The sequence below is a fragment of the Callospermophilus lateralis genome, chromosome 8 (genome assembly GCF_048772815.1).
Source record: "Callospermophilus lateralis isolate mCalLat2 chromosome 8, mCalLat2.hap1, whole genome shotgun sequence".
Classification (NCBI taxonomy): Eukaryota; Metazoa; Chordata; class Mammalia; order Rodentia; family Sciuridae; genus Callospermophilus; species Callospermophilus lateralis.
This window is the reverse complement of record NC_135312.1, coordinates 103,102,073-103,126,587: the sequence shown is the minus strand read 5'-3', so window position 1 is coordinate 103,126,587 and position 24,515 is coordinate 103,102,073. Positions and strand designations below refer to the sequence as shown.

Below are 24,515 nucleotides of genomic sequence, written 5' to 3'. Positions count from 1 at the left end.
GTCTCCGTTTAAGTGAAGAGACCAGTTTCTGGCTTTTCCATATTGCTTCCACGTTTGCACAAGAGATAAAAACAAATAACAAACGCATTAATAATATGTTAGTAGTGAATTTTTTTAAGCTCAAAATTCTTTTGGGGCACATTTCCTCAGGTGTTCTTATAGAAATGAGCTAGAAAGATGGTAGTCTCTGAAGAGATATTACCTGACTTTTAAGTTTTGGGGTTTTAAAACTTCTTTTTCCAGGTCTAATGACATAAAAGAGATGAGAGTTGTTCAGTGTTATGCTTAATTTATTGTAAACTTCTGATTATTGACATTTAAAGGAATACCTTATGGTAGAGAGAACACTGCAGATACTCATCACATAAACTGAACAGTTATCAATACTTTGTCCTTTCTATTTTGTCCCCCCAACCTACCTTTTTATATTTTAATGGGATATTTTATTTTTTTTCGATGGGATATTTTAAGGGAAATCCCAGGTATCATATTATTTCATTGTCTAAATATTTTAATATGGCTGGGTTTCTTCCTAACAAAATAGAAGACAGCAGCATAATCTTTTTGTTTGATTATGAGAAAGCAATGTTTAGAGAGAAGCAAATGTAGTTTTTCAATTAATTATGCTTGTTGAAGGGAAGGAATGTTTTCTGTGTTTCTGTCACTTTTAAGGCACATCATCCTTTACATCCCTGGTGTAGGATTGAAATGGCTGAGAATAGTGCTGACATAGCATGAGGACATATGAACACTATTTGGAAAGATACAGTAGACATGCCTCCTGTCCCTAATATTTGTATCTTGTTCCCATGCAGTCTTGGAATTGAATTTTTATATAAGTCTTTGAAAAAAATCAGATCAAGCTTTACCAAAAAAAAAAAAAAAAACCTCTAGGGAGTCTTATACAGCTGCTGCTCTCTCCAGAAATGTTTTAATGGATTCTTTTTACAGTCAGTTTGGGGAAACTACATTTAGTCTAATGTGTATCTTTTAGCTATAGGAATTTTTAGCTAGCAGGCAGAAAACTTGCTCAAGATAATGAATTAAAATGTTCTTTTCTTTTTTTCTTAAGATAACTGGTGGTCTCAGGTATGCCCAAAGTATTTCATGAAGCTGATAAACCTCTATAAAGGAGCAGTCCTTTATCTACTGAGAGGGAGAAAGACATTCTTAATTCCTGTACTGTTTAACAATTATATTACAGCAGCTCTCAAGCTCTTGGAGAAATTATATAAGGTGAGCATAGGAGGAGCCAGTGTGGAGATGGGGTGAATAGATAGAAATGTAAAATGTCCTACTGAGATGTTCTCTGGGAAGCTGTTTTTCGTTCTCTGGGTTAAATTGTTCTTACTTTGTTCTTCAGGTAAATCTTAAAGTGAAACATGTGGAATATGATGCATTTTACATTCCTGAGATTTCCAGTCTCGTGGACATTCAGGAAGACTACCTCATGTGGTTCTTGCATCAAGCAGGGATGGTAAGAATTCATGTAAAGCATATTTTAAACCTTTAGTCTTTTTTTTTTTTTTTTTAAGAGCACATATAAGGAAATGACAAGCACATTGGAACCATATAATTTGTCTGACTTTCATAGTGTCATATCTGTCTTTTACCTAGTTGAATTTTGCATTGCGGAAACTTGGAAGTGCTTTAGGTAATCATAACTATCATGAGGAGTCATAAATGGGTAGTCACCCAGAATGTTATGAATTTTATTAGTTACCAACATTTAAAAAATCAAGGTGTCTGAGGCTGGGGATGTAACTTAGTGATAAAGTGTGTACTTAGCATATGCAAGGCTCTGGTTTGGATCCCCAAGACCACATTAAAAAATAAATAAATAAATAAAACAAAAAATCAAGTTATGTGAAGTAATCAGAATTCATAGAAACAGAAAGTATAATAATGGTAGCCAGGGACCAGTGGTGGGGAAAATGGGAGTTGTTATTTTATGGACATGACGCTTCAGTTTTATAATGACAAAGTTCTATAGATCCATTGTATGACAGTATGCATAGTCTCAGTACTGTGAACTTTTAAAAATGGTGAATATGGTAAATTTTATGTGTTTATTTTTTACCACAATTTTTAAAAATCCAGACATATGAAAATATGAATTTCCAGCTTTTCTTGAAACTTGGAAGATCTGGCAACGCAGCCTGTCGTCCCAGATGGCACCAACTGGCTAGAGTTCAGTGGTGGCTCTTTAGATGAGGCTTTGTGTGTACCACAGTCCCCAATGCAGATTGATTTATCCCTGGAATCGAGGAACGTATCATTTGCTAATTATTGTCTTCTGACAGCCAGCCTACTTTAGTTGTCATGTGCCAGTTGCCTAGGCCCTGTATGTCACCTCTGATTTAAGACTGTTTGTGTGAGAATGTTGCACATCCCTGACCCAGCTTTCACATATGTTAGCATTTGTTCAGGGGACTGTGGATTCCTGCCTACCATCCCTGGCATTGAAGGAACTGCTCAGTTTGATTGCAGACTGGCTTGGTATATGTGCAAGGCTCTTCAGGAGTCCCCATCTGTGGCATATGTATAAATTTGAGTTATGTCAGAAAACAGAATGATAATTTGGTTATTGTATTTAGTGAAGCTATGTGCAACAAATACATCTGAGGTGAGTCTTTTTTGAGTTCAACAGATTAATCACCAACGTTAGGGTGATATTTTCCCTGTAGAGTTTTGGAGTTCAGCAGTGGTCTCCAAAAGCTAGACATTTAAATAGGTTTATTTAATTAAACAGGGTTGTTTTCTTTGTCAGATAACATATGACGTGTGCTGAACATAAAGTATTTTTTTCTATGGAGAATTTTAAAAATTGATGGTGTTATAATTTTAAAAGATTTTATGATTTCCCTGAAAAAAACAAAATATTTTTAAATATTTAGTATTCTAAATGAGTTGACATGGGAAATTTAACGTGGAGGTAGCAATGAACTGTGTTCTCACTGAATTTAGAAATTGTGAAAGATAAGCTTTTCTGTTTTATCATTTTGTGATTTTTTTCCATTAAATAATAAAATTCTAAGCACTAAAATAAGTCTTATAAACTACTTAGGCTAACTGCTTTGTTTCCAGGTGAGGAAATGGGATACCTGGAGAATTTTAAAAATAAACAATTTTCCACCAACTCAATAATTTTTTTGTTTTAATTAGTTACACATGACAGTACAATGATCTTGACATATCACACACTTGAATGACTAAATAATTTAAAAATTTTTTTTGATCCTGAAAAAGGAGTTGCTCATGTAAAAAAAAAAAAAAAAATCTAGATTATCATGACTATAGTCTCTGAATGGAGGTACTTAGTAACTTTAACATTTGTTATAGTTCCTTTCTCTCAAAATGTTATAACCAAGTATCAGATCTTGGATAATAGATGCCCATTTCCTCTTCAGTAATTAATGTAGTTATTAAGGAAAGATACAAAATTAGCCGTACTTGGTGTGTGACAACCCCAGCCCTACAAATGGGTTTTTAAAATTAGTTTTTTAGCTTTGTACCAGAGAAAGCAGTATATAGCACAGAGCACATATTTCCATCAAAAGAACTGGATTCAAATCTCAACTCTGGTCTACTGGCTATGGCTTAGACAAGTCACAGAATTTCTATAGGCCTAGCATCCTTATTTGTGAATGAAAATTATAATAGTATTGTGAGAATTCAGTGGGAGAAAGCGTGGAAAGACTTCCTTCTTGGCAGAGTGCTTGGCATTATAATGAGCCCTTAATAACTATTTTAAGCAGTTCTTTAGCACCTCATGAATGTCATATGTCTGGACTGGTTACTAGAGATGGAGACATGACCTGGATAAGGTGTCTGTCTTTGCTAGTGTATTCAGTACAGAGGCTGCAATGAAAAATTACAAAGGGTTAGAGCACATTTGTGCAGATATAGCAATTCTAAAGTGGCTGAGTTTTGCTCATTTTAAGAAAAGATGAAAGGTAGGAAAGGTAGCAGAATACAACAGTTACTAATATGGCATTATGTAAAAATGTGGATGTGTAACGATGTGATTCTGCAATCTGTATTTGGGGTAAAAATGGGAGTTCATAACCCACTTGAATCTAATGTATGAAATATGATATGTCATGAGCTTTGAAAAAAAAAAGGAAAGATGATAATGGTTTATTTCAGTTAATAAGTTGCCATCATCTATGTTTGAAAACTAAATAGCACAGAGTGTCATTGTTAGCTCCCATAGAGGGCAGCACAGGTAAGGAATTCATAAATCCTTCGAAAATAAAAGCTGGAAAAACCTTGACATCTGGCTGTATTAAAGGAGATGCAGCTCAAGGGGGCAGTACCTGTATTGTACAAATGTTAGACAAAGTAAACCCTAAGAAGAGGTGGCTGGGTTTCCTCCCCAGGACTGCAGGTTTTATGTAAATGCATACTGCCTTAGTCACAGCCACATTTAGGAAATATTGGCATTAAAAAAAAAAAAAAAAAAAAAAGAGTTACTCTTAGTTTGTCAGTTCTATACCATTTACTTGCTCACTTGCTTCTATTTCATACACTTCAAAAGTGAATTTAGGTCACAGTGCAACCCCATTTTGGGTCAGAACCCTTGAAATATGGTCCACTAACTTTGCTTTAGAATTATTTTGGGGCAGTAAATGAGAAACAGCCTTGTACGAGGTGATCACATATCCCATCAGCCTGTGTATGTGTCTTTCCAGGTTAGAAACAGCAGTAGTGGCACAAACATCATTCAGACTCATTTCACATAATAGAGAAATGCCAGTATTAATACAGTTTCTTAAAGTCAACCTTTATAAAAGAAAATCAGTAAAATTATTTTTCAAACATAAAAACTCATAGACTTATAAAAAATTATAGAGTATAGAGCAACCTTCATCTAGATCTGCAACTTCTTTTGATTGAGTACTCTTCCTTCCTTTGCCTTCCTTAGAGTTGGCACCTTGACTCTCTGCCTGCCTTGGTCGATCCCCTGCAGACATCTCTAGATCACCAACTCTGGGTAGCTTCTCTCTGGCCTTGGCTCTAGCTCCTATCTGAGGAAATTGGAATTTCATTCCAGCCAACCCACCTCACTGAGAGAATGGTGACCCTGCCTCAATTTAACTCCTCTCCTTCTCTAGTAGAGAGATCAGCCTTCCAACTGGGTTCTTTGACATTGGGGAATAGGGAAGAATCAGTGAGGGGTGATGAGAGGGACTAAAAGTGCCAAAGGTGGGTGTTAAAGGTGGGCAGGGAGGCTTGTGGTGGGCTTGCACAGGGAGAGGATGGTAAAGAATCAGAATAGGAGTGGGACTGGAGAGAGCCAAGAGATAGATATAACTCCTGCTGATAGCTGAAGTAATATATTACACCAATAAAAATACCAGTACTTACAAATGTGAGGTATATTAGGACCCTGTAATGCCACAGGTATTTTTGTAGTCAGTGTTAGTGATATCCAAGCATGGGCTCAGTGCCTGATGAACACAGAAGCCAATATCATGGTACCAGTTTTTGTACACACACACACACACGCACACACAAAGAGCTTTATCGTACAGATAACTAGGAAGGAGGTTAGGAGGTCTAAGCTCAGATATTCTGCCCTGATAAGTTGGTATGTGGAGTTTATAGGGAGTGAGAGGGGAGAAGCTGGTTAGAAGGGGAAGTTTTAGGGCTCTTTTGTGCAGGTGCACACAGTCCTCATTCCTCTTCACAGGTCAAGAGGACCTGTTTTGGAGGAATTATGTTTGGCATAGGGGATTTTGAGCATGTGATGTCAAATGTCATTGACTAGTGAGCTGGTAGCTTTTGTGCATGTCCATTCTTGAAAAGATGGCTTTGCACTATCCTTGAGTAGATTCTGGAAAAACAACTTGAGTACTTTGTTATTTAAGGAAATTATTTATAGTTGTGTCCTCACCTTAGCCAATATCATTATCACTTCTCCTATACATCACTTTTTACATTTAAATTGTTCAAATATTTACCTTGTTTTATATACCAACATACATTCAAGATCATCTCCCTTGAGAATAAACAAACAATGCTTATAGTAAACTGATTTTTCTTGAGAAGAATTAGAAAATCCTAAATATTGGTATCAGTTTTAATTGAATTTCCCAGGATCTTTTGTAAGTACCTAAACTTGAAGAATTTTATTTTCCATGGTAGTATGTTATAGCACAGTTGTTGTTTTTAAGTATGTCCAGTTCTTAAATTCAAAGTAATTGGATATGTAGGGTATGAGGGTCATTCTGATTGACCTGGATTATATAGGCAAGAGTCCATACCTGGTCTCAATGGACTGGAAGTGTATGTGATGATTGTTTTTTAGTCTAAAGAAATGTTCCATGATCCCTAGAGGCATCTAGTTCTAAAGGATTAACTGGGTAGATTTTAATTAAAATTGCCTTTAAATGATCTTATTTAAATATGCATAAATCTTACCAGAGAGTCCTTGGGCAAAAGCCCCAGCTCTGGTATTCCCAACAGACTAAACTTGACCACCCATCTCAATGTTCCAATCAAAGTGCAAGAAAGGAGCTTTAATCAGTGTGGTCTCTCTGGGAAGAACAGAGAAAGGGGTACAGTGACCAAAGATCTGTCATCAAGGAGTTGACAAACTTTTTGAGGTTTTATAGAAAAGGGAAACAAAGCAGGGTTGCAGGCTTGTGTGGCTGAGTGGTTTGCCTAGCTGGTAGCACGTAAGTCATACAGGTCAGGCCGTGGCCTGGTTGATCATATGTGACCAGGCAGGCCATAGAATGGTTTTGTGAGGTGGCTGGTTCCCTCGAGTAGGCAATCAGGTTCCTATGAGGTGACTACTTCTCTTTAGAGAGGCAGCCTTTTCCTGTCATGGGGTAAATGCTCCCATTTAAGGGGGTGATCTCAATATGGAGCAGTCTGGCCCCAGGGCTTTTCTGATCCTGGAATTCAGTGTGATTGCAGGTTTAGGGCAATGACTAGAGACTTCTGGTGCCACTGCAAAGGTTGGGCAGTGAAATATTTGTGCAAATTTTGAAAATATCTTACTCTTATCTTGGTGTCCTCCGACTAGAAGGAGAATAAGATAAGTTAGGTAAATTTCAGTTTCATGACCTTGTATAATACTCCATAAGTCATTAACATGCCCACATGCAGAGCTGACCAGGGACCTGACCCAACGTTCAAGTAATCAAGGAGACAGATACAAAATGAAGGTAGAAATGTCCAGGTTTATCTTGCTTTTAGTTTCCCACTGGCCTGCAGGCCAGTGTCATTGCTTTTGGCAAAAGCAGCCTAAGTACCTTTGATATAAACATAAAAGGAAGTTTACATTTCTTATGCATGTGGTATTTAAACAATTATTAACCTCACTGACTTCATGTGGAGGGTAAAACCTGACCACTCTTGGCGTTGTGGATGGGGAGCACCTGCACTCTCAGGTGTAGCTCCTAAATTTCACTGCCTGTGGGCCTGGAATGACTCGGCTCCTTTGTCCTCTCATCTGCTGTTAAACCTCATTCATGCAACAAGCCTGGCCTTTTCTTTGAAAGTGAAGCATTTCCCTGGCAAGACTGCTTTTCTCATTACCCTTGAACAATTAAGTGTTTATGTGGCACTGTCGGTAGACACTAAAGTAAATGTAAATTGTGTGGTAACGTAATTATGAGGAAGTCATTCAGAATGTGGGTTTGTATTATGTTTAGGAAACTATTTTTTAAAAAACCACTCTTAGGCTGGGCGCTGTATCACACACCTGTAATCCTAGTGGCTATGAAAGCTGAGGCAGGAGAATTGCAAATTCAAAGCCACCCTCAGCGACTCAGTGTGAGACCCTGACTGTAAATAAAATACAAAATAGGGCTGGGGATGTGGCTCAGTGGTTGAGTGCCTCTGAGTTCAATCCCTGGTACCAAAAAAAAAAAAAAAAAAAAAAAAAAAAACCACTTTCAGATTTCAGAACAAATCCATGGTTATGTTTGTTGGAGAAATATTGGTACAGATCAACATATGGTCTATGTTGTCAATATTTTTGTTGTTGTTTCTGTTAGATTATGTAACAAATGTTACTAACTTGACAAATTTTCACAATAGATTTTTCTTTTATCTGACTTAGCTATAACATACCCTGTTAGATATACTTTATTGTGGTCGTATTTGTTAAGTTCTTTACCCACAAAAATTCATTTACATGTTCATGGAGTATCTTCCACAGGCAAAGTACTGGTCTAAGTGCTGAACCAGGGTATCTTTTCTTTCTACATACGTGGTTTCTCCTATGTGAGTGCAATGGAACATGCAATACACTAAAAGTAAAATGTAGTTTTTATCACAGGTTCAGCATCCCAAATCTGAATAAATAATTGCTCAAAACTATGAAACTTTTTAATGCCTACATGATGTCACAATTGAAAATTTTGCACTGTGAAACTTGTACACAATTACCTCAGGCTAGGTCTATAAGATATGTCTGAAACAAATGAATTTCATGTTTAAACTTGGGTACCATCCCTGAGATTTCTCATTTATATATGTTTAAATATTCCAAAACCTAAAAAAATTCAAAACATTTTTTTGAAATGTTTTTCAAATAAGAGATAACTCAATTTACCCAGCAAAATTAACCTGTGAAGTCAAGGTTGTAAATCACCTGTTTTAGAATTAGGTTTCATTATTAATGCTGTGAATTATAGACAGTTAGTGAAATGGCCTTTAAAGATCCTTTAAAACTTTAAATTTTTTAAAACTCTTTTTCTATGTCCATCAAAGCATCTATTCTTTTCTATTGAAATGTAGCCAGCTGTTGAAGTAGTGTTAGTTCTATGGCTGAATGGTCAGATAGGTTACGTTTTATTTATTTATTTATTTTGGGTACTGGGGATTGAACTCAGGGGCACTTGACCATTGAGCCACAACCCCAGCCCTATTTTGTATTTTAGAGACAGGGTCTCATTGAGTTGCTTAGTGTATCGCTGGTGCTGAAGCTGACTTTGAACTTGAGATCCTCCTGCCTCAGACTCTTGAGCTGCTGGGATTACAGGGATGTGCCACTGAGCCTGGCTATATATTTTATTTTTTTAGTTTACATTTGGGGGGGTTAATAATTGAGGTTTTAGGGGCTGGGGTTGTAGCTCAGTGATACAGCACTTGCCTGGTATGTGTGTTCTATCCTTAGACATAATACCTTTGTTTTATTTTTATGTGTGCTATATACAATTAAAAAAATAATAATAATATGTTGCTTAAAAGAAACAGGTTTTATAATCCAAGTAAGAGACTTTTTTTTTTCTTTACACAGAAGGCCAGATCATCTATAATACAGGTAAATGATTCTTTTAAAATTTACTTATATATTTTTCTAATAGTATTCTCTGTACAATACTATAATACTGCCAATACTATGTCTTATTTTAGGATGCTGTAACACTTTGTTCGTATCCTTTCATTTTTGATGCCCAAGCTAAGACCAAAATGTTGCAGACTGATGCTGAACTACAGATGCAGGTATCATGTTTAAAAAAGTAATTTCCTCTTTTTACTATGTGTGTGCGTTTTGTTTAAGTTCTAGACATCGTTGTAATTTTCCTAATAAGAATATCTGGGTGGGATTCCATTATAACTGTTAAAAAAGTTCTACTTTTTCTTTCAGTAATTTTATTTTATTTTTAGGCCCCAAAGCTTAAATATTTTATTTAAGATTTAAAAAATAATAAATAGTGAGAATGTGGCAAGACAACAGACCTTGGGTTAAGGAAAGTACATTGAGGGATAGTGACTAGGAAATACATGGCAGAAACTAATAGCCATAAGAGTTATTAAGTAGATCCATTTCAGCATCAACTCCCAATCTTCAGTGATGAGGGTGTTCTTCTCTTCCTTTCTCATGAGAAATTATATGACTGGCTTCTAGGTAGAAAGAAAGATCAGAGAGCTTTTCCTATATCTTCTCTTTCTTTTGTACCTTCAGATCAAAACTGTCAACAGGCCAAAATGGTACAACTTGGGGTGGCATATTCTAAACCCCTTCAATGTTATCAATCCCATATCTCCTCAATTTGTTTTTTTTAAACATCAGAAATTCATTAGTTGCTCAAAACATTATATTGATCTTGACATAACATATATCATACATTTGTTTCAAATGGGGTATGAATTCTTATTATTCCCCTGTGTACAGATTGCAGGACCATGTTGATTATACAGCCACGTTTATACATACTGCCAAACAAGTGTCTGTTGTATGCTGCTGCCCTTCCTATCCCCTTCCTATCCCCCCTCCCCTCCCCTCCCTCTACCTCCTCTACCATAACTCATTTATCTCACTCTCTTATTTTTTTTCCTCCCCTTCACCTCACATCCTCTTATATGTATTTTTAATACACATATATGAATGCACATTTATATAGATCAGGGGTGGCAGATATTTTCTGTAAAAGCCACATAGTTTATACTTTAGACTTTGAAAGCTGTATGGTCTCTGTTACACAATTCATCTCTGTTATTGCACAAAAGCAGTGATAAACAATAATAAATGAATACATATGAGTTAGTGGCAGTATTTGAACAAAACTTTATCTGCACTGAAATTTGAATTGTATATATATTTATATGAGAAAATGTTATTCTTCCTTTGATTTTCTTTTTTCTTCTGATCACTTATAAGTTTAAAAACCATTTTTAGTGGGAGAGATATGCAAAAAACAAGCAACAAGCTTCATTTGATCTGTGGGACCACTGCTTATTGACTCCTGACAGAGAAAGAAAGAATTAAGTGGAGTTTGGTGATCTTATAGAAACCTAAGTTATAGGAATTTATTTAATTTATTTTAATACTTTTTCTGGTAAAACATAATTGTTTTTGTAAGTCTACAAACATGTTTGTGAAGTAGCAATCAAAATCTTCTAGTTCCTACTATTGATGGATATGTACCTTCATTTATTTTTCTGTCTCTCCACCTTTGTCTTTCTGTCTATTCATGTGTGTCTGTTTTTGTGGTGATATATCCATGACATTGACAATTTAAAGCCTTCCCAGAAAAATGGATGCCTTTAACAAAATGAAAACTTTTTAACCTTTTAGTGATTATTAGGTTTTTTTCCTGCCATTTTTAAAAGTCATGGCTTTACCTGTTCTGCCATGTTTCTTTAAGCACATTGGTATTTTTTTCTTAATCAGTTAATCTAAATCACTCCTCTGGACCTGGTTATAGATCATAGGATTCATAGACTGTTTCAGTTAATCTGAGCCAGGTAAGAAAGACTTGTATGCTGTGTGAACATAAGTAACTTGAAAATGTGTAAGTGAAGGGGTGGGTGGGAGACAAAAGAATGCAGTCAGCCTTCTCTGGTGCCAAGGCACAGCTTGCTCTATGGCTGGACCTCTTCGAGCATATCCAAGGCATAGCAGGTTGTTCTTCCCACCCACAGGGGTACTCTGAGTAATTGTGTTTTGGGCATGCTGTTCCAGGTGGCAGTCAATGGAGCCAATCTGCAGAACGTCTTCATGCTTCTCACTCTGGAGCCTCTGCTGGCCAGAAGCCCCTTCCTGGTCCTTCACGTTCGCAGGAATAACCTCGTTGGAGATGCCCTAAGAGAGTTGAGCATTCATTCTGATATTGATTTGAAAAAGCCTCTCAAAGTGAGCTTTTTTTAGTGTATTTCTCTAAATACCCTCATAAGTTTTCCTTAAGCAGTGAAAACAGCAAAGATCTTATTAAAATTGTGAAGTGAAATCATTACTTTCTTTCATTTTACAAGAATTTTATCACTTCCTTCTGTCAAATCACCAAACATCTCAGTGTAACATCAGATTAAAAATACTAGTGGATTATTCAAAGAATGATAGGACTTTGTTTCTGCTGTCTTTCTTATACTCTCTTTAGACTAAAGATAAGCAAACAACAACAAAAAATACAGCTTCAACTGGATACCTAGGAAGATTTGATTGTTAGAGATTTAAGAGAAGATAAAGTAGGAAAATGTAAAGGTGTGAAATTGTGTACAAGATTTATGAAGATAGGCAAATTTAGCAATCTAAACTTATTAAATAAAGAAATTATCTTTTCCCTTAGATCATACATGTTTGTATTACTCCTTATTGTATTTCTAGGGCTTTGCTTGATGCTTGGTATAAGTAGATGTTCTAGTTATTTCAAGTTGTTTAAAAGTATCTCCATATCTTTATTTCCACTCCTGTTGTAAACACTGGTTTTAGAAACATAATAGGCAAGAAATGAAACTGATTATTTCCATAATATTGTTATGCTTTTCAAAATGTCTAATAAGTCCCATCAATTTGCCTAGTTGTTCTTTCTAAAACTTCTGGTTTATATTTAGCTGCTGCTTTTCTTCTTATTGCTGTTTTCAATCACTAACCCAGATGGGGCCGTTCTTGCTTTATAGTGTGTTTGAGTTGTCTCCTGCTGGTATCTGTACAATCAGAGTCCTAGTATTTGTCCCCACCATTATTCTTGTCCTGCTTTAGACAGAGTTGAATACATCCACAGTATAAGCTATTTCAAATATTATTGTTAGCTCTGAACCTGAGCTGTTATCTATAAAATAGGGATGATGATAATTTTTTGTACATAAGGTTGTTTTGAAGTTTAGGTTAATAGCTTTTTAAGTCCTGGCATGTGGTAAACTCAGTGTCATTTGTTGGTTTGCTGTAGTTGTTACTCTTAATGACCATTATGGGTCCAATATGCCTATTTATAGCCATTCATGGAGCCCCTCTTTCTTTCTGCTTAGTATGCCTTCCTCCCTTCCACATGCTTCAGTGACTTCAAGAATCCTGTTGAGAGTATTTCTTTCAGAAAGTATTCTTTTACTCAAGTTTATCATCGTTTTTCTCTGTGTTCCAGAACATTTACTTCTTATTATATATTTTACTCTTTGAAAATAAAATGGCTTTTTTTTTTGAGGTGGGGAGATACCAGAGATTGAACCCAGGGGTGCTATATCACTGAGTCACATCCCCAGTCCTTTTTATTTTTTATTTTGAGATAGGGTTTGGCTAAGTTGCTTAAGGTCTTGTTAGTTGCTGAGGCTGGCCTTGAACTTGCGATCCTCTTGCCTCAGCCTCCTCTGTCATTGAGATTACATGTGTGCACTACTGTGCCCAACTTAGTGCTTCTTTTATGTTTATCTTACTCACCTTAAATAGGTGGTAGACTTTCTGTGAACATATGCTAAACTTCTGAGTTTCTTTGTATCTTAAAGAGCACCTAGTAAAAATTGTGTGCATTTATAAGTGCCTTGTTAAACATTTGTGCCAGCAGCCATCACCAGCGGATATACCTTGGAGTTTTCCTTGCATTGGTTATAGCCCATTATGTCTTCCTTCTTTGTCCTGACCTTAGAAGAGAATCTTCCTGAAAAGAGAGAGAAAAAAGATGAAACTTGTCATAGATTTCCCTGAAATATTAACTCTATTTTCATGATTTTAAGGTAATCTTTGATGGGGAAGAAGCAGTTGATGCTGGTGGTGTTACAAAGGAGTTCTTCCTTTTGTTGTTAAAAGAACTTTTGAATCCCATCTATGGAATGTTTACCTACTATCAGGATTCAAATCTCTTGTGGTTTTCAGATACAGTAAGTTCATAATGTCGCAAATGGATTGCGTTTAACTTTCTTTGTTTATCATTTGTTTGCTTTTTGAAGTGCCTCCTGCATGCTAGGCAAGTGCTCTACCACTGAGCCACATTCCCAGCCCTGGTTTCTAACTTGGAAAGGGAAGCATAGTAAAGAAGTAATAATTTAAAAGAAATAAATTTTCAAGAAAAGAACTTAAAATTATCTAATGTATCCAATCTTTATTTTTTGCCTGTTGTCTGGACCTCATATTGCATTTTGTCAGCCATGAACCCCATTGCCATTTCCAGTAAGTAAGATTCAGGTCTTACTACCCATGAAGGGTAGTAAGATGTGTGAAAAGTCAGTACTCAAATGTTGTATTTTAATAACAATGTGTATTGATTAACACGCACACATAGACACATTTTATTTTTAAAAATTTAGTAGGAAAGCAAAGTTTTAAAAGCCATTTTCATTCAGTCTACAATTTATTTATTTATTTATTTCCGGAGTTTTCTCCCCAGATCTTCACTGTCCCAAAAGGTAGTCACTAGCCATATGTGGCTATTTAAATTTAAATTAAACTTAAATAATAATAATTCATTTGCTTTTGCACCAGCTGCATTTCAAGTGTTTAGTAGCAAGTGGCTACCATAATAGGCAGCATAAAATAGAATGTTTCCATCATTGCTGAGAGTTCTGTGGATAGCTGTGCTCTAGATAACTGTAAGCTGTTCTCTTTATCACTAGAAGATCCATAAATGCTTGACTTTGTCTGCCTTGCATCTTTTGGGGATAGTAGATATCAGGGGTGTTTCTTTGCCTTGAAAGTAACTAAATATGAATGTGATCTTTATTACTTTATGCTGAAACTTTTCAGGTAAATAGTAGAGTGTTTTAAGGGCTACAAATGCTACATTTATTTTTTAACACATTTATGTACATTCTAAAAGTGTTTTGTAGAGCACAACTGGTTTCACTTGATTGGCATAACCTGTGGACTAGCTATCTACAACTCCACCGTGGTTGATCTCCATTTCCCGTTGGCTCTTTACAAAAAATTACTGAACGTAAAACCTGGCTTGGAAGATTTAAAGGAACTGTCACCCACTGAAGGAAGGTACAAAGCTAAAAGATATGCAGATGGGTGTGAGGAATTGATCTAATTGCCTTAGGCACAGAGAGTAAAGGCTGAAAGTACCATATGCATAAGTTTGAGTTTATGGAACCCTCATAGTCCATTGTATGTGCTTTGTTTAAGCTATAGCTGCATAGCTAGTTTCTGGAAGCACTGTCTTTATCACTTTTAAGGACAGAGGAAAAAAATAAAAGAGGTTATAACTGCCCAGAAAGACAACATCTCTGCTTCCTTATCCTAAAACAAATATTTGAACCTTTTGAAACTTGTCATAGTACAGAGAAAACAGAGGGAGTATTGAAAAAGGAGACTTTAAAACAAAAGTTTATTGGCATGTAATTCACTTACCATACAGTACCCATTTAAAGAATACAGTTCAGTGACTTTATTATATCCAGAGTTGTATGACCATTCCATAGTCACTTTTAGAATATTTTCATCACCCTACAAAAAACCAACAAAACCTGGCACTCCTTGGTCATCATCTATGATCATCTTCATACTCCAGCTCTAGGCAACCACTAATCTACTTCCTGCCTTGTCAACTTGCTTGTTCTGGCTATTTTACATAAATGGAATCATATAGTATGTGGTTCTGCATATATGCATACACACAGCATAATTTCAAGGTTTATCTATGTTGTAGCATGAATTTTTATTTCATTTTTAATTTCCAAATAAATCAGTTGATGGACATTTAGGTTGTTTTTATTTGGGGGCTATTATAAATAATACTGCTGTGAACTTTTGTGTACAAGTTTTGTGTAGACATAAGTTTTAATTACTATTGGTATATACTAGGAATAGAATTTTTGGCTCATAGTTCTATATTTAGCCTTTTGAGAAATTATCAGACTATTTTACAAAGTAGTGATGCCATGTTCTTATATCATTTTCTTTCTGAATCTTAAATCCCCCTGTATTCTTGAGTTTCTCTACATTGATTCTTTTGGTACCAGGTTTTGAACCTAGGGGTGCTTAATCACTGAGCAACATCCCCAGCCCTTTTAATATTTTATTTAGGGACAGAGTCTTGCTGAATTGCTTAGGGCCTCGCTAAATTGCTAAGGCTGGCTTTGAACTCAGATCCTCCTGTCTCAGTCTCTCAAACTGCAGGGATTACAGGTGTGTGCCGCCACGCCCAGCTCTATATTGATTTTTAGTCAACATAAGATCAAGTACATAAAAAGACAGCTTTAGCAGGGAGAGAACATCATATTTTATGGCAAAACAAAGGTGGTCTTTAAGGTAAAAATGAGACTGTTAACATCTCTGGAACAAACACCAGAACTGAGAAACCATCAAGGGTAGGAGGGGTTGGAACACTTAGAGAAAATTTAGAAGGAATTTAAAAAAAAAAAAAAAAAGGCAGAGAAGAACCAGGCAGTGTTAATTTTTTGATTACTGAAAGAGAAGGCTGGAGAATGACAGAAGTGTGTCCTATTTGCTTTGCCAGATTGGCTGAGAATTATATATTTTAAGTAATGATTTTGGCTGGTTAACCTGGTAACAGATTTAAATTCCACATTAGGAATTTTCATTCTGGGCAACTCTTGATGGAATTGCAAGAGAGAAGCTCACTAAAGAAGAAAGTGTGAATGAGGTCTAGTTTTAAGAATGTATTCCCTTGGGAGTTGGGATATGATTACTATTGATATAAACACATTCTTCTTTTAAGAGTACATTTTTTTTTTCTTGCCAGAGATGGTGGCGCACTTCTGTAATCCCAGAAATTCAGGAGGCTAAGGCAGGAGGGTGGCAAGTTTGAGGCCAGCCTGGGCAACTTAATGAAACCTTGTCTCAAAATAAAAATTAAAAGGGGGTTAGGGTTGTGGCTCAATGGTAGAGTGATTGTCTCGCATGCATGAGGCACTGTGTTTGATCCTCAGCATCACATAAATAAATCAAATAAAGGTATTGTACACATCATCTACAACCAAAATTTTAAAAAATATATTAAAAGGGCTGGGGATGTATCTTAGTTCTAAAATGCCTCTGGGTTCAATCCCCAGTACTACCAAAAAAAAAAAAAAAGGTACGTTTCTTCAGTCTTCATTAGTTCATTTATTAGATAATAAAGTGTCTTTATGATATAGTGCCTATTGCATTAATAAGCCATTAAGTGGTGCCAACCATAATGCCAAAAACTATAAACCTGAATGGTAAAGTCCCCAAAGTCCAAAATTTTGAAAATTTCAGTATCGAAGATTGAAATCCTGAAAAGATTGAAAAGTATGAGCATTATTGCCAGTTTTTGTGTGTGTGTGTAAAGTGTGCTGTTTTTGTTTCTCAAACAAAAAAGTATAAATAAATATCTTAGATTTGGGGATTTGTAGCTCAGTAGTAGAACACTTGCCTAGCATCCATGAGGACCTGGTTTCTATCCCCAGCACCACAATTCCTGTTGAGGCCAAAAAAAATAGAGAGAGAGAAAGAAAGCCATATAACAAGGATGGGTAGAAATCTAGTTTCTGGAATATAATTAATGCATTTACTTTCTCTCTCCTACTGGAGATTGAATCCGGTGCCTTGTGCATGTTAGGCAAGCATTCTACCATTGAGCTACATTACCTGGCTTTAGTCCATTTTCAGTCATCAGCAGGATACTTGCATTGTATTAGGCATAATGAATGCCTAGGAACCTGGTAAAGGTGTGTCTGTGAAGGTGTTTCCAGAGATTAATGTGTGTCTGAGTAGATGAGGTGGAAAAGATATGCCCTCAGTGTGGGTGGGCATTGGCCAAGCCAGCCACTGGTAGGGATGGGCCCTGGAGAGAACAGGTACTGAGAGCCAACTGTTCTGAGATGGGACAGTAGAACTGTAGGCTCACTGGCCTCAGGACTCTAGGACCTATACCTGCAGCCCTCAGGCTTTTTTACTTTTTTTTTTCGCCACCCTCCACTATTTTAAGTTGTCAGCATGGTTTTCTTTACAATTCTCTATGCTTATGTATATTTCATCATTGCATAATTTCCAATACTGTATGTATAAATCATGCAGAGACTTCGAGAGTCTATTCATTTTATGCATTTTTTTTGTAAATTGGACTCCATGGAAGTATATTATCACAACATTGACATTGTGTTAGCATTCTGCATGTACATAAAAAATCTTGAAATTTCCTCAGTAAATGAAGAGACCTCCTTTTTGTTCACCTGCATTTGTAAATTTCTCAAGGTCTTAGTTCTTTGGGTTGCTGTAAATGCAGTGATGACCCATTGCAGTTTTTGATCCATCTCCTCAAAAGACTTAGGATTTCTGTTACCATAGTTTAAATGGCTGCAGCTATAAAGCTGGATGCTCATAATTACCAATCATCATAATCTGTTTATATACATCATTTTTTATCTATATCTTTATAAATGTTTTGTTTTCTTGTAACTATAATACTTGTACAAATTTTTTTTTGTTTATTTGAGTATGTGTGCTTGCAAAAGTATGAGCATTATTGCCAATTTTTGTGTGTGTGTGTAAAGTGTACTGTTTTTGTTTCTCAAACAAAAAAGTATAAATAAATATCTTAGATTTGGGGGTTTGTAGCTCAGTAGTAGAACACTTGCCTAGCATCCATGAGGACCTGGTTTCTATCCCCAGCACCACAATCAATCAAATTGACTTTTTAAAAATGTGTGTATAAATACTTTCATTAATTTTTTTTTTCCTGCAGCGCTGAGGATCAAACCCAGGGCTTGTGCATATGCTAGGCAAACATGTTTACTATTGAGCTATACTCCAGCCCTAAAATTTTTTAAATTAATTTTTTCAGAATTATATTTTTTGGAATTTTAGATATTAGAGATTTTGATCTTTCAGGATTTCAGCATTAGAGATTACAGTGTTTGGCATTGTGTCTTTTGAAATTATGGCTCATAGCCACTATTAATATTCCAAAATGGATGAGGTAAATTTCTGGCTTTTTTTAAAATGGAGGTTGGATTATTTTACTAATACAAATGGGCAGAAGGAAGTCTTTAGGACCATTTAGTACCACATCTTCATGTATATACTTCCAAGCAATACTAGGGTTAAGAGAACACAAGTATGTCATATAAAAATCCATCTGAATAATTGTCTTCAATTCATAGGTACATAGTTTTCTGTTAGTCTGAACTCGATGTCTGTCTAGAATGCTCTTGCTTAGTTTTTCCTCGCAAACATTCTGGACATATAAGTGAGTTTAAAAACTCTATTACAATGCCTGATATGCCTCTTTTCCTTTTGTTATTCTATGATTAGGAGTCTTCAAGAGCTTTTGGATTACCCTGGTGAAGACGTTGAGGAAACTTTCTGCCTCAATTTCACGGTAAGAATTCCTATACTTGGGTTGGGGCTATAGCTCAGTGGCAGAGCACTTGCCTAGCACATGTGAGGCACTGGGTTCAATCTTCAACACTACATAAAAACAAATAAAATAAAGGTATTTTCCATCTATAACTACAAAAAAAAATTAAAAAGAATTCCTGTACTTAGCAAATGTGGCTTGGTGACGTGGTACATGCCTGCAATACCAGTGACTCAGGAGGCTGAGGCAGGAGGATCACAAGTTCAAAGCCAGCCTCAACAACTTCGCAGGACCCTAGGCAATTTAGCAAGATTCTGTCTCAAGATAAAAATGTTTTTAAATGGAGCTGGCATCTGGAAGAGTTGAGAGTGTAAGACACCTCAGATAGGAGTCTTGTGTTTATGGACCTGTATGAGTCAATAAATCTCTGGTTAAAAGGAAAAAAAAAAAAAGGAATGGGAATGTGGTTCAGTGGTTAAGTGCCCCTGGGTTCAACCACCCAGTACAAACAAAAATCAACAACAAAAATTATGTGTCTCTTTCATCATGCTTAAAAGTCATAGTTAACATTAGTTCCTCTCCAAATTAAACAACAAAGTTAGATTTCCCTGAATCAAATTATTTTACTCATAGTATCTTGTGTTATAGGAGTTCAGTAAGTATGTTGGATAAAGGTTTAATCTGTGCATTTAGGAAAATTATAAAAGCATTAATTCTCTTTACTTCAGACACAGCCAATGTTTTTCTTTTCTAGAGTTCAAGCCATTTTCTTATAGATTACATTTATTGTCAACTCTGTAACTTAAAAATTGTTTTTAAAGGTGCTGACACTTTCTGACTTGTATTCTTAATCCTCTCCCGTGAATTTTCTGAGATAATAGCCACTAAGTTAAAGTTGTTCTGAAGGCGTGTCTCAGTAATTTGGGTTCTAGAAAGGTAAGAGGTAAACAGAACTGAAGCATGTCTTTTCTGCCTTAAATGTAGATCTGCCGAGAAAGCTATGGAGTAATTGAACAGAAGAAGCTGATACCTGGGGGAGACAAAGTGACTGTGTGCAAGGATAACAGGTTAGTCCTGACCTCAGACCAAAAACATGGCTGTTTTATTTTTCTGCAGTTTGACTTTTAGTTAAAAATTATGTTTTAATCCCTTTGCAGAAGAGATAAGGGTGATAGAACAAGAGTTTGCAGATTATGGTGAATTTTTAATAGCAAAGCAGACACCAGACCTGGATTTAGGGAATGACTGTTTAGTTCTAGATCTAAACCTTATTAACTTTGACCCTGAGCAAGTCATGTGAACTGTTTTCTCTTTCATCTATAAAATGGGAATTATAATATTTTTCCTGTCTACCTCATGGAATAGTTGTGAGAATAAAGTGAGATAGTTTACAGAAAAATATTTTGGAATGAATGAACTCCCAGTATCTATCCCAGGGTTTCTAGGATTTAGCAAAGTACCTGATACAAAAATGTGTTGAAAAATTAAATGTCATAAAAATTTGGGGATATAGAGGACAACTCAAACTGTTTTATCCCATTATATTTTCACAACAAGTTACTTTTGTGATCCTAAAAAGTATGAGAGTTTTTCCCCTTACCAGTTAGCAAGCAGCTAATTCTGCATCAGATACCAGCTGTGTGTCCTGTATTTCAATTGAATTCTGACACTTTCTACCTAGAGATATTGTTAGATCCCATAGGTTAAGGGCTCATTCCCCAAGGCAGCCCTCTGGTCCACACTTGAGATGGCTGTCACAAGCCCCCTGTAGTTTTATCTGTGCTTCTGACTCACTACTTTATAAGTCAGAGTTCCACAATTTCCTTCTTGGGTTTGATGAATTTGTTTAAGCAGCTCATAGAGCTCAGAGAAATAGTTATGTCTACTGGTTTATTATAAAGAATATTACAAAGGATGGTGATGCATAGTGTGAGTTATGGGAAAAGTGAGCTTCCATGCCCTCTCTGTGTTACCTTCCAGTAAGCGCCACATTTTTAGCTATCTGGAAGCTCTCTGAACCTTGTCCTTTTAGATTTTTTTGAGACTCCTTCACATATATAATGCTGATAGACTGGGTAGGAAACTGAGCAAGGCCTGTCTGTTCAGATTTTTCTTGGCCTGTCTGTACAGCATTCCATCCTCTCAGTTAGGAACAGAACCCCTTATACATAGGGATATTAACATGTACTATCAAACAAGGTAGGTCAGAGAAAAGCAGCAAAAATTCGAGTTTTTATGATCTGCCTTAGGGAACCAGAATTTGTAAACAAAACCAAAGTGTGTATTTATCATATCACAAAGTGCTTATTTATCACTGTTATTCTACTAATGGAGAATGTATAATATAGGTTTTAAATTTAGTTATTTTTTGCCTCATGAAAATTCAGGACTGATATTTTCAGGATAATTCACAGTCTGAGTTATCCCTTTAGAGGGATAACTTAGAGGGATAAGTTACTCCATTTTTGTTTATTTTTGTATTAAACCAGTTATCTGCATATACATTAATTAATTCACTTTATAAATACTTGAGAGCCTTTTGTGTGCCTGGTATGTTGCTGAATATTGGAAATGAGTAACTTCTGTCCTTAACTTCTCTGTCCTTGAGAAGCTCAAGATGAGATGGAAAGGGTGGATGTACATGAATGATTATGATGGATTATGATATGTGTGACAGGATTTATAGGTCAAGTGCCATGGAACTGAGGTGAGAGGCTATAATGCTTTTACTCAATGTCGAAGGATTCAAGTGTGAGGAATAATTTTAGGCACAGGGAATAACATGAGTCAGGACTCTCGTGGTCAACACATGATAAAGATTGTTCAGTCCTTGTGGTGTGTGGGATAAGACTTGGATGGATGATGGTTGTGATAGTGTAAGAGTGAAGGTTATCAAGAGGTTGGATGGGACTGGATTGGGTTTATATAAGTTTTAGAAAGATAACTTTAGTGGCCATATGGACATAGAAAAATAACTTTTGCTATATGGAGATAGACCATGTGCATGGAAGCTCATAGGAGGCTCTTAAGGTAATTGAGGTAAAGAATGGACATAGTAGGAATATGAAGTTGGATATATAATCAACAGGCAAGTGTCTGAATATACATTGATTGTACAAATGAGGCGTGTTTTGATAACAATTACGAGGTTTCTAATTTGGACAACTTACTAATAGGGAACAGACTGTAAAGCAGGTTTGAGGGGGGAAAAGTTCCATTTAGAATATGTTGCTTTTGATATATCGGCTTGATACCAAGGTGATTATACTTAAAAGTGAAAGCATATATGTATTTTAAGAAAGAAGTCTTATATGATTATTTTGTTAAGTTACTTATGCCATTCCCAGTCACCAGTGAATTTGAGGTCATTTATAATGAGAACCACAAAGAAAGAGGCCATGAAGGGCTGGGGTTGTGGCTCAGTGGTAGAGTGCTCTCCTGGCACAGGCAAGGCCCTGGGTTCGATCCTCAGCACAACATAATAAATAAAGAAAGAAAGAAGATCAAGGTATTTAAAAAAATTTTTTTTTAAAAAAAGAAGCTGTGAAGCAAAATTAATAAAAAAAACAAGGATAAAGAAAATGTGCATTCTCAAATGAGCTGTACAATTAGAATAAAATGCAGACCCTTTAGTTGAGAATTTGAGCATCATAGGCATACATGGCTGTGGTAATACTTCCTGGCTTAGAAAAAAAGCATATGGGGGAGGGCTATGAGTGAGGAAGCCTTTACAGAGGAAAGCAAAAGATCATTTAAACTGTGACGCAAGTACAGAAACTGGGTTCTATTTGTAAGCATGTTAGGGAATTATTTTTTTAATTTCTAACACTGATCTTTAGTTGGCATCTTACTCTAAATAATTGCAAGGATATAATTAGAAATCCTATAATATTCACTGTATCCATATTTACTCTTGAGTCTTGGTTTCTTTCTATAACTCTTTCCTTTTGAAAATATAAATGATAGAAGAATGAGTAGACTTCTTTCATCCTTTGACAGTTTTAAAAATAATTAGAAGCTAGTAAGATTCACTATCCTATACCTGAAATGCTTCAGATCAAGGGAAAAAAAAAAAAAAACAAGGGAGAGAATTAAATAACAGCAGTTGGGGTAGAGAGAGAAGATGGGAGGGGAGGGGAGGGGGGACAGTAGAGGATGGGAAAGGTAGCAGAATACAACAGTTACTAATATGGCATTATGTAAAAATGTGGATGTGTAATCGATGTGATTCTTCAATCTGTATTTGGGGTAAAAATGGGAGTTCATAACCCACTTGAATCTAAAGTATGAAATATGATATGTCAAGAGCTTTGTAATGTTTTGAACGACAAATAAAAAAAAATGCTTCAGATCAGAAGTTTCAGATTTCTAAGTTTTCAGATTTTAGACTATTTGCAGGCATTTTACCCGCAGAGCTACCTAATCCACAAATCTAAAATCTGAAACTTTTTGAACATCATGTTATACTCAAAGTTCCAGATTTTGGAGTATTTGGGTTTCAGGTTTCCAGGTTAGGGGTGCTCAACTTGTATGACCTAATGTAACTTTAGTAACCATTTTTGTCCTGTAAACCTTCTAGACTATCCAGGAAGCCTTGGCTTTGTGGTGGGGGTGGGGGTGGGGGGGTGGAGTGTGAGCAATAGTGCCAGTTTAGTGAAATGATAAAGAAGCTACCAGACATCCAACAAAAATGGCTTCAGATGATGAAATTATGTTGGTTCTGGAGACCCTAATGTAGAGGCTTGTCTTGTCTCAATTAGATTTTGCAATAAAAAATCTTTATTTGATAAGAATTTCTTAGAGCTAAAAGCAGTTTTCTTTACATATGTAACATTGGTAGTTTTTAGAATAGCAAGTAATTTATTTTCAGTTCTTTATTTTCTTAATAAGTAACAAGCCCATTATCCCATATAGTCTGAAAACGTTTTTAGAATGAGGAAATATATGGCAGATTTATGAAATGGCTATGTTGGTTTAGATTATTTCTTTTCCTAATTTTGGTGATTGCATTATAGCATATGTACCAGGTACATGTGTAGATATGTAGTCATGTGCCACATAATGACATTTAGTTCAATGACTGATTGAATATACTGTGGTGATCCCAAAAGATTTTATAATAGACTGACAGATTTCTATCACCTTGTGATGTTGCAGCTGTCATAATGTCGTAGTACAGCACATTACTCACACATTTGTGGAGATGCAGTGTATAAGAAGCTTGCTGTGCTGCTGCCAGCCATATACAATTACATATGAAACATAATATGCAAATAATAAACAAGTATGTTTGTATATTAGTATAATTTTTATCATTATTTTATACTGGGCTCCTACTTACAAAAAAAAAAGTTTACTGTAAAAGTGTATGCCATATTACATTTGCAGCAGCTTCAGGCATTTTGTGTTTACCATGTCTCTTGATTGTATCAAGAGGTCATGTCAAATGACTGTCTTGTCTTGTGTGAGAATACTTTGATATTCACTCAACAATGAGCCCATCTGGTGCATTATGTTGAGCGTCTCCTTGTCATTAAGCAGAGTGTGGCCTACAGCCTC

General features: G+C 35.9%; 1 protein-coding gene across 2 annotated transcripts in view; it reads left to right on the top strand.

Moving 5' to 3' along the window:
- Herc3 (HECT and RLD domain containing E3 ubiquitin protein ligase 3) overlaps positions 1–24,515 on the top strand; it is a 140,928-nt gene that overhangs the window by 82,559 nt on the left and 33,854 nt on the right. For both annotated transcript variants that reach the window (XM_076865245.2, XM_076865244.2), the window contains 9 exons: positions 1,073–1,236; positions 1,364–1,477; positions 9,260–9,283; positions 9,376–9,465; positions 11,429–11,599; positions 13,411–13,554; positions 14,490–14,656; positions 18,911–18,977; positions 19,941–20,023. In XM_076865245.2, coding sequence (XP_076721360.1) covers positions 1,073–1,236; positions 1,364–1,477; positions 9,260–9,283; positions 9,376–9,465; positions 11,429–11,599; positions 13,411–13,554; positions 14,490–14,656; positions 18,911–18,977; positions 19,941–20,023 — 1,024 coding nt within the window. The remainder of the gene's footprint in view (positions 1–1,072; positions 1,237–1,363; positions 1,478–9,259; positions 9,284–9,375; positions 9,466–11,428; positions 11,600–13,410; positions 13,555–14,489; positions 14,657–18,910; positions 18,978–19,940; positions 20,024–24,515) is intronic.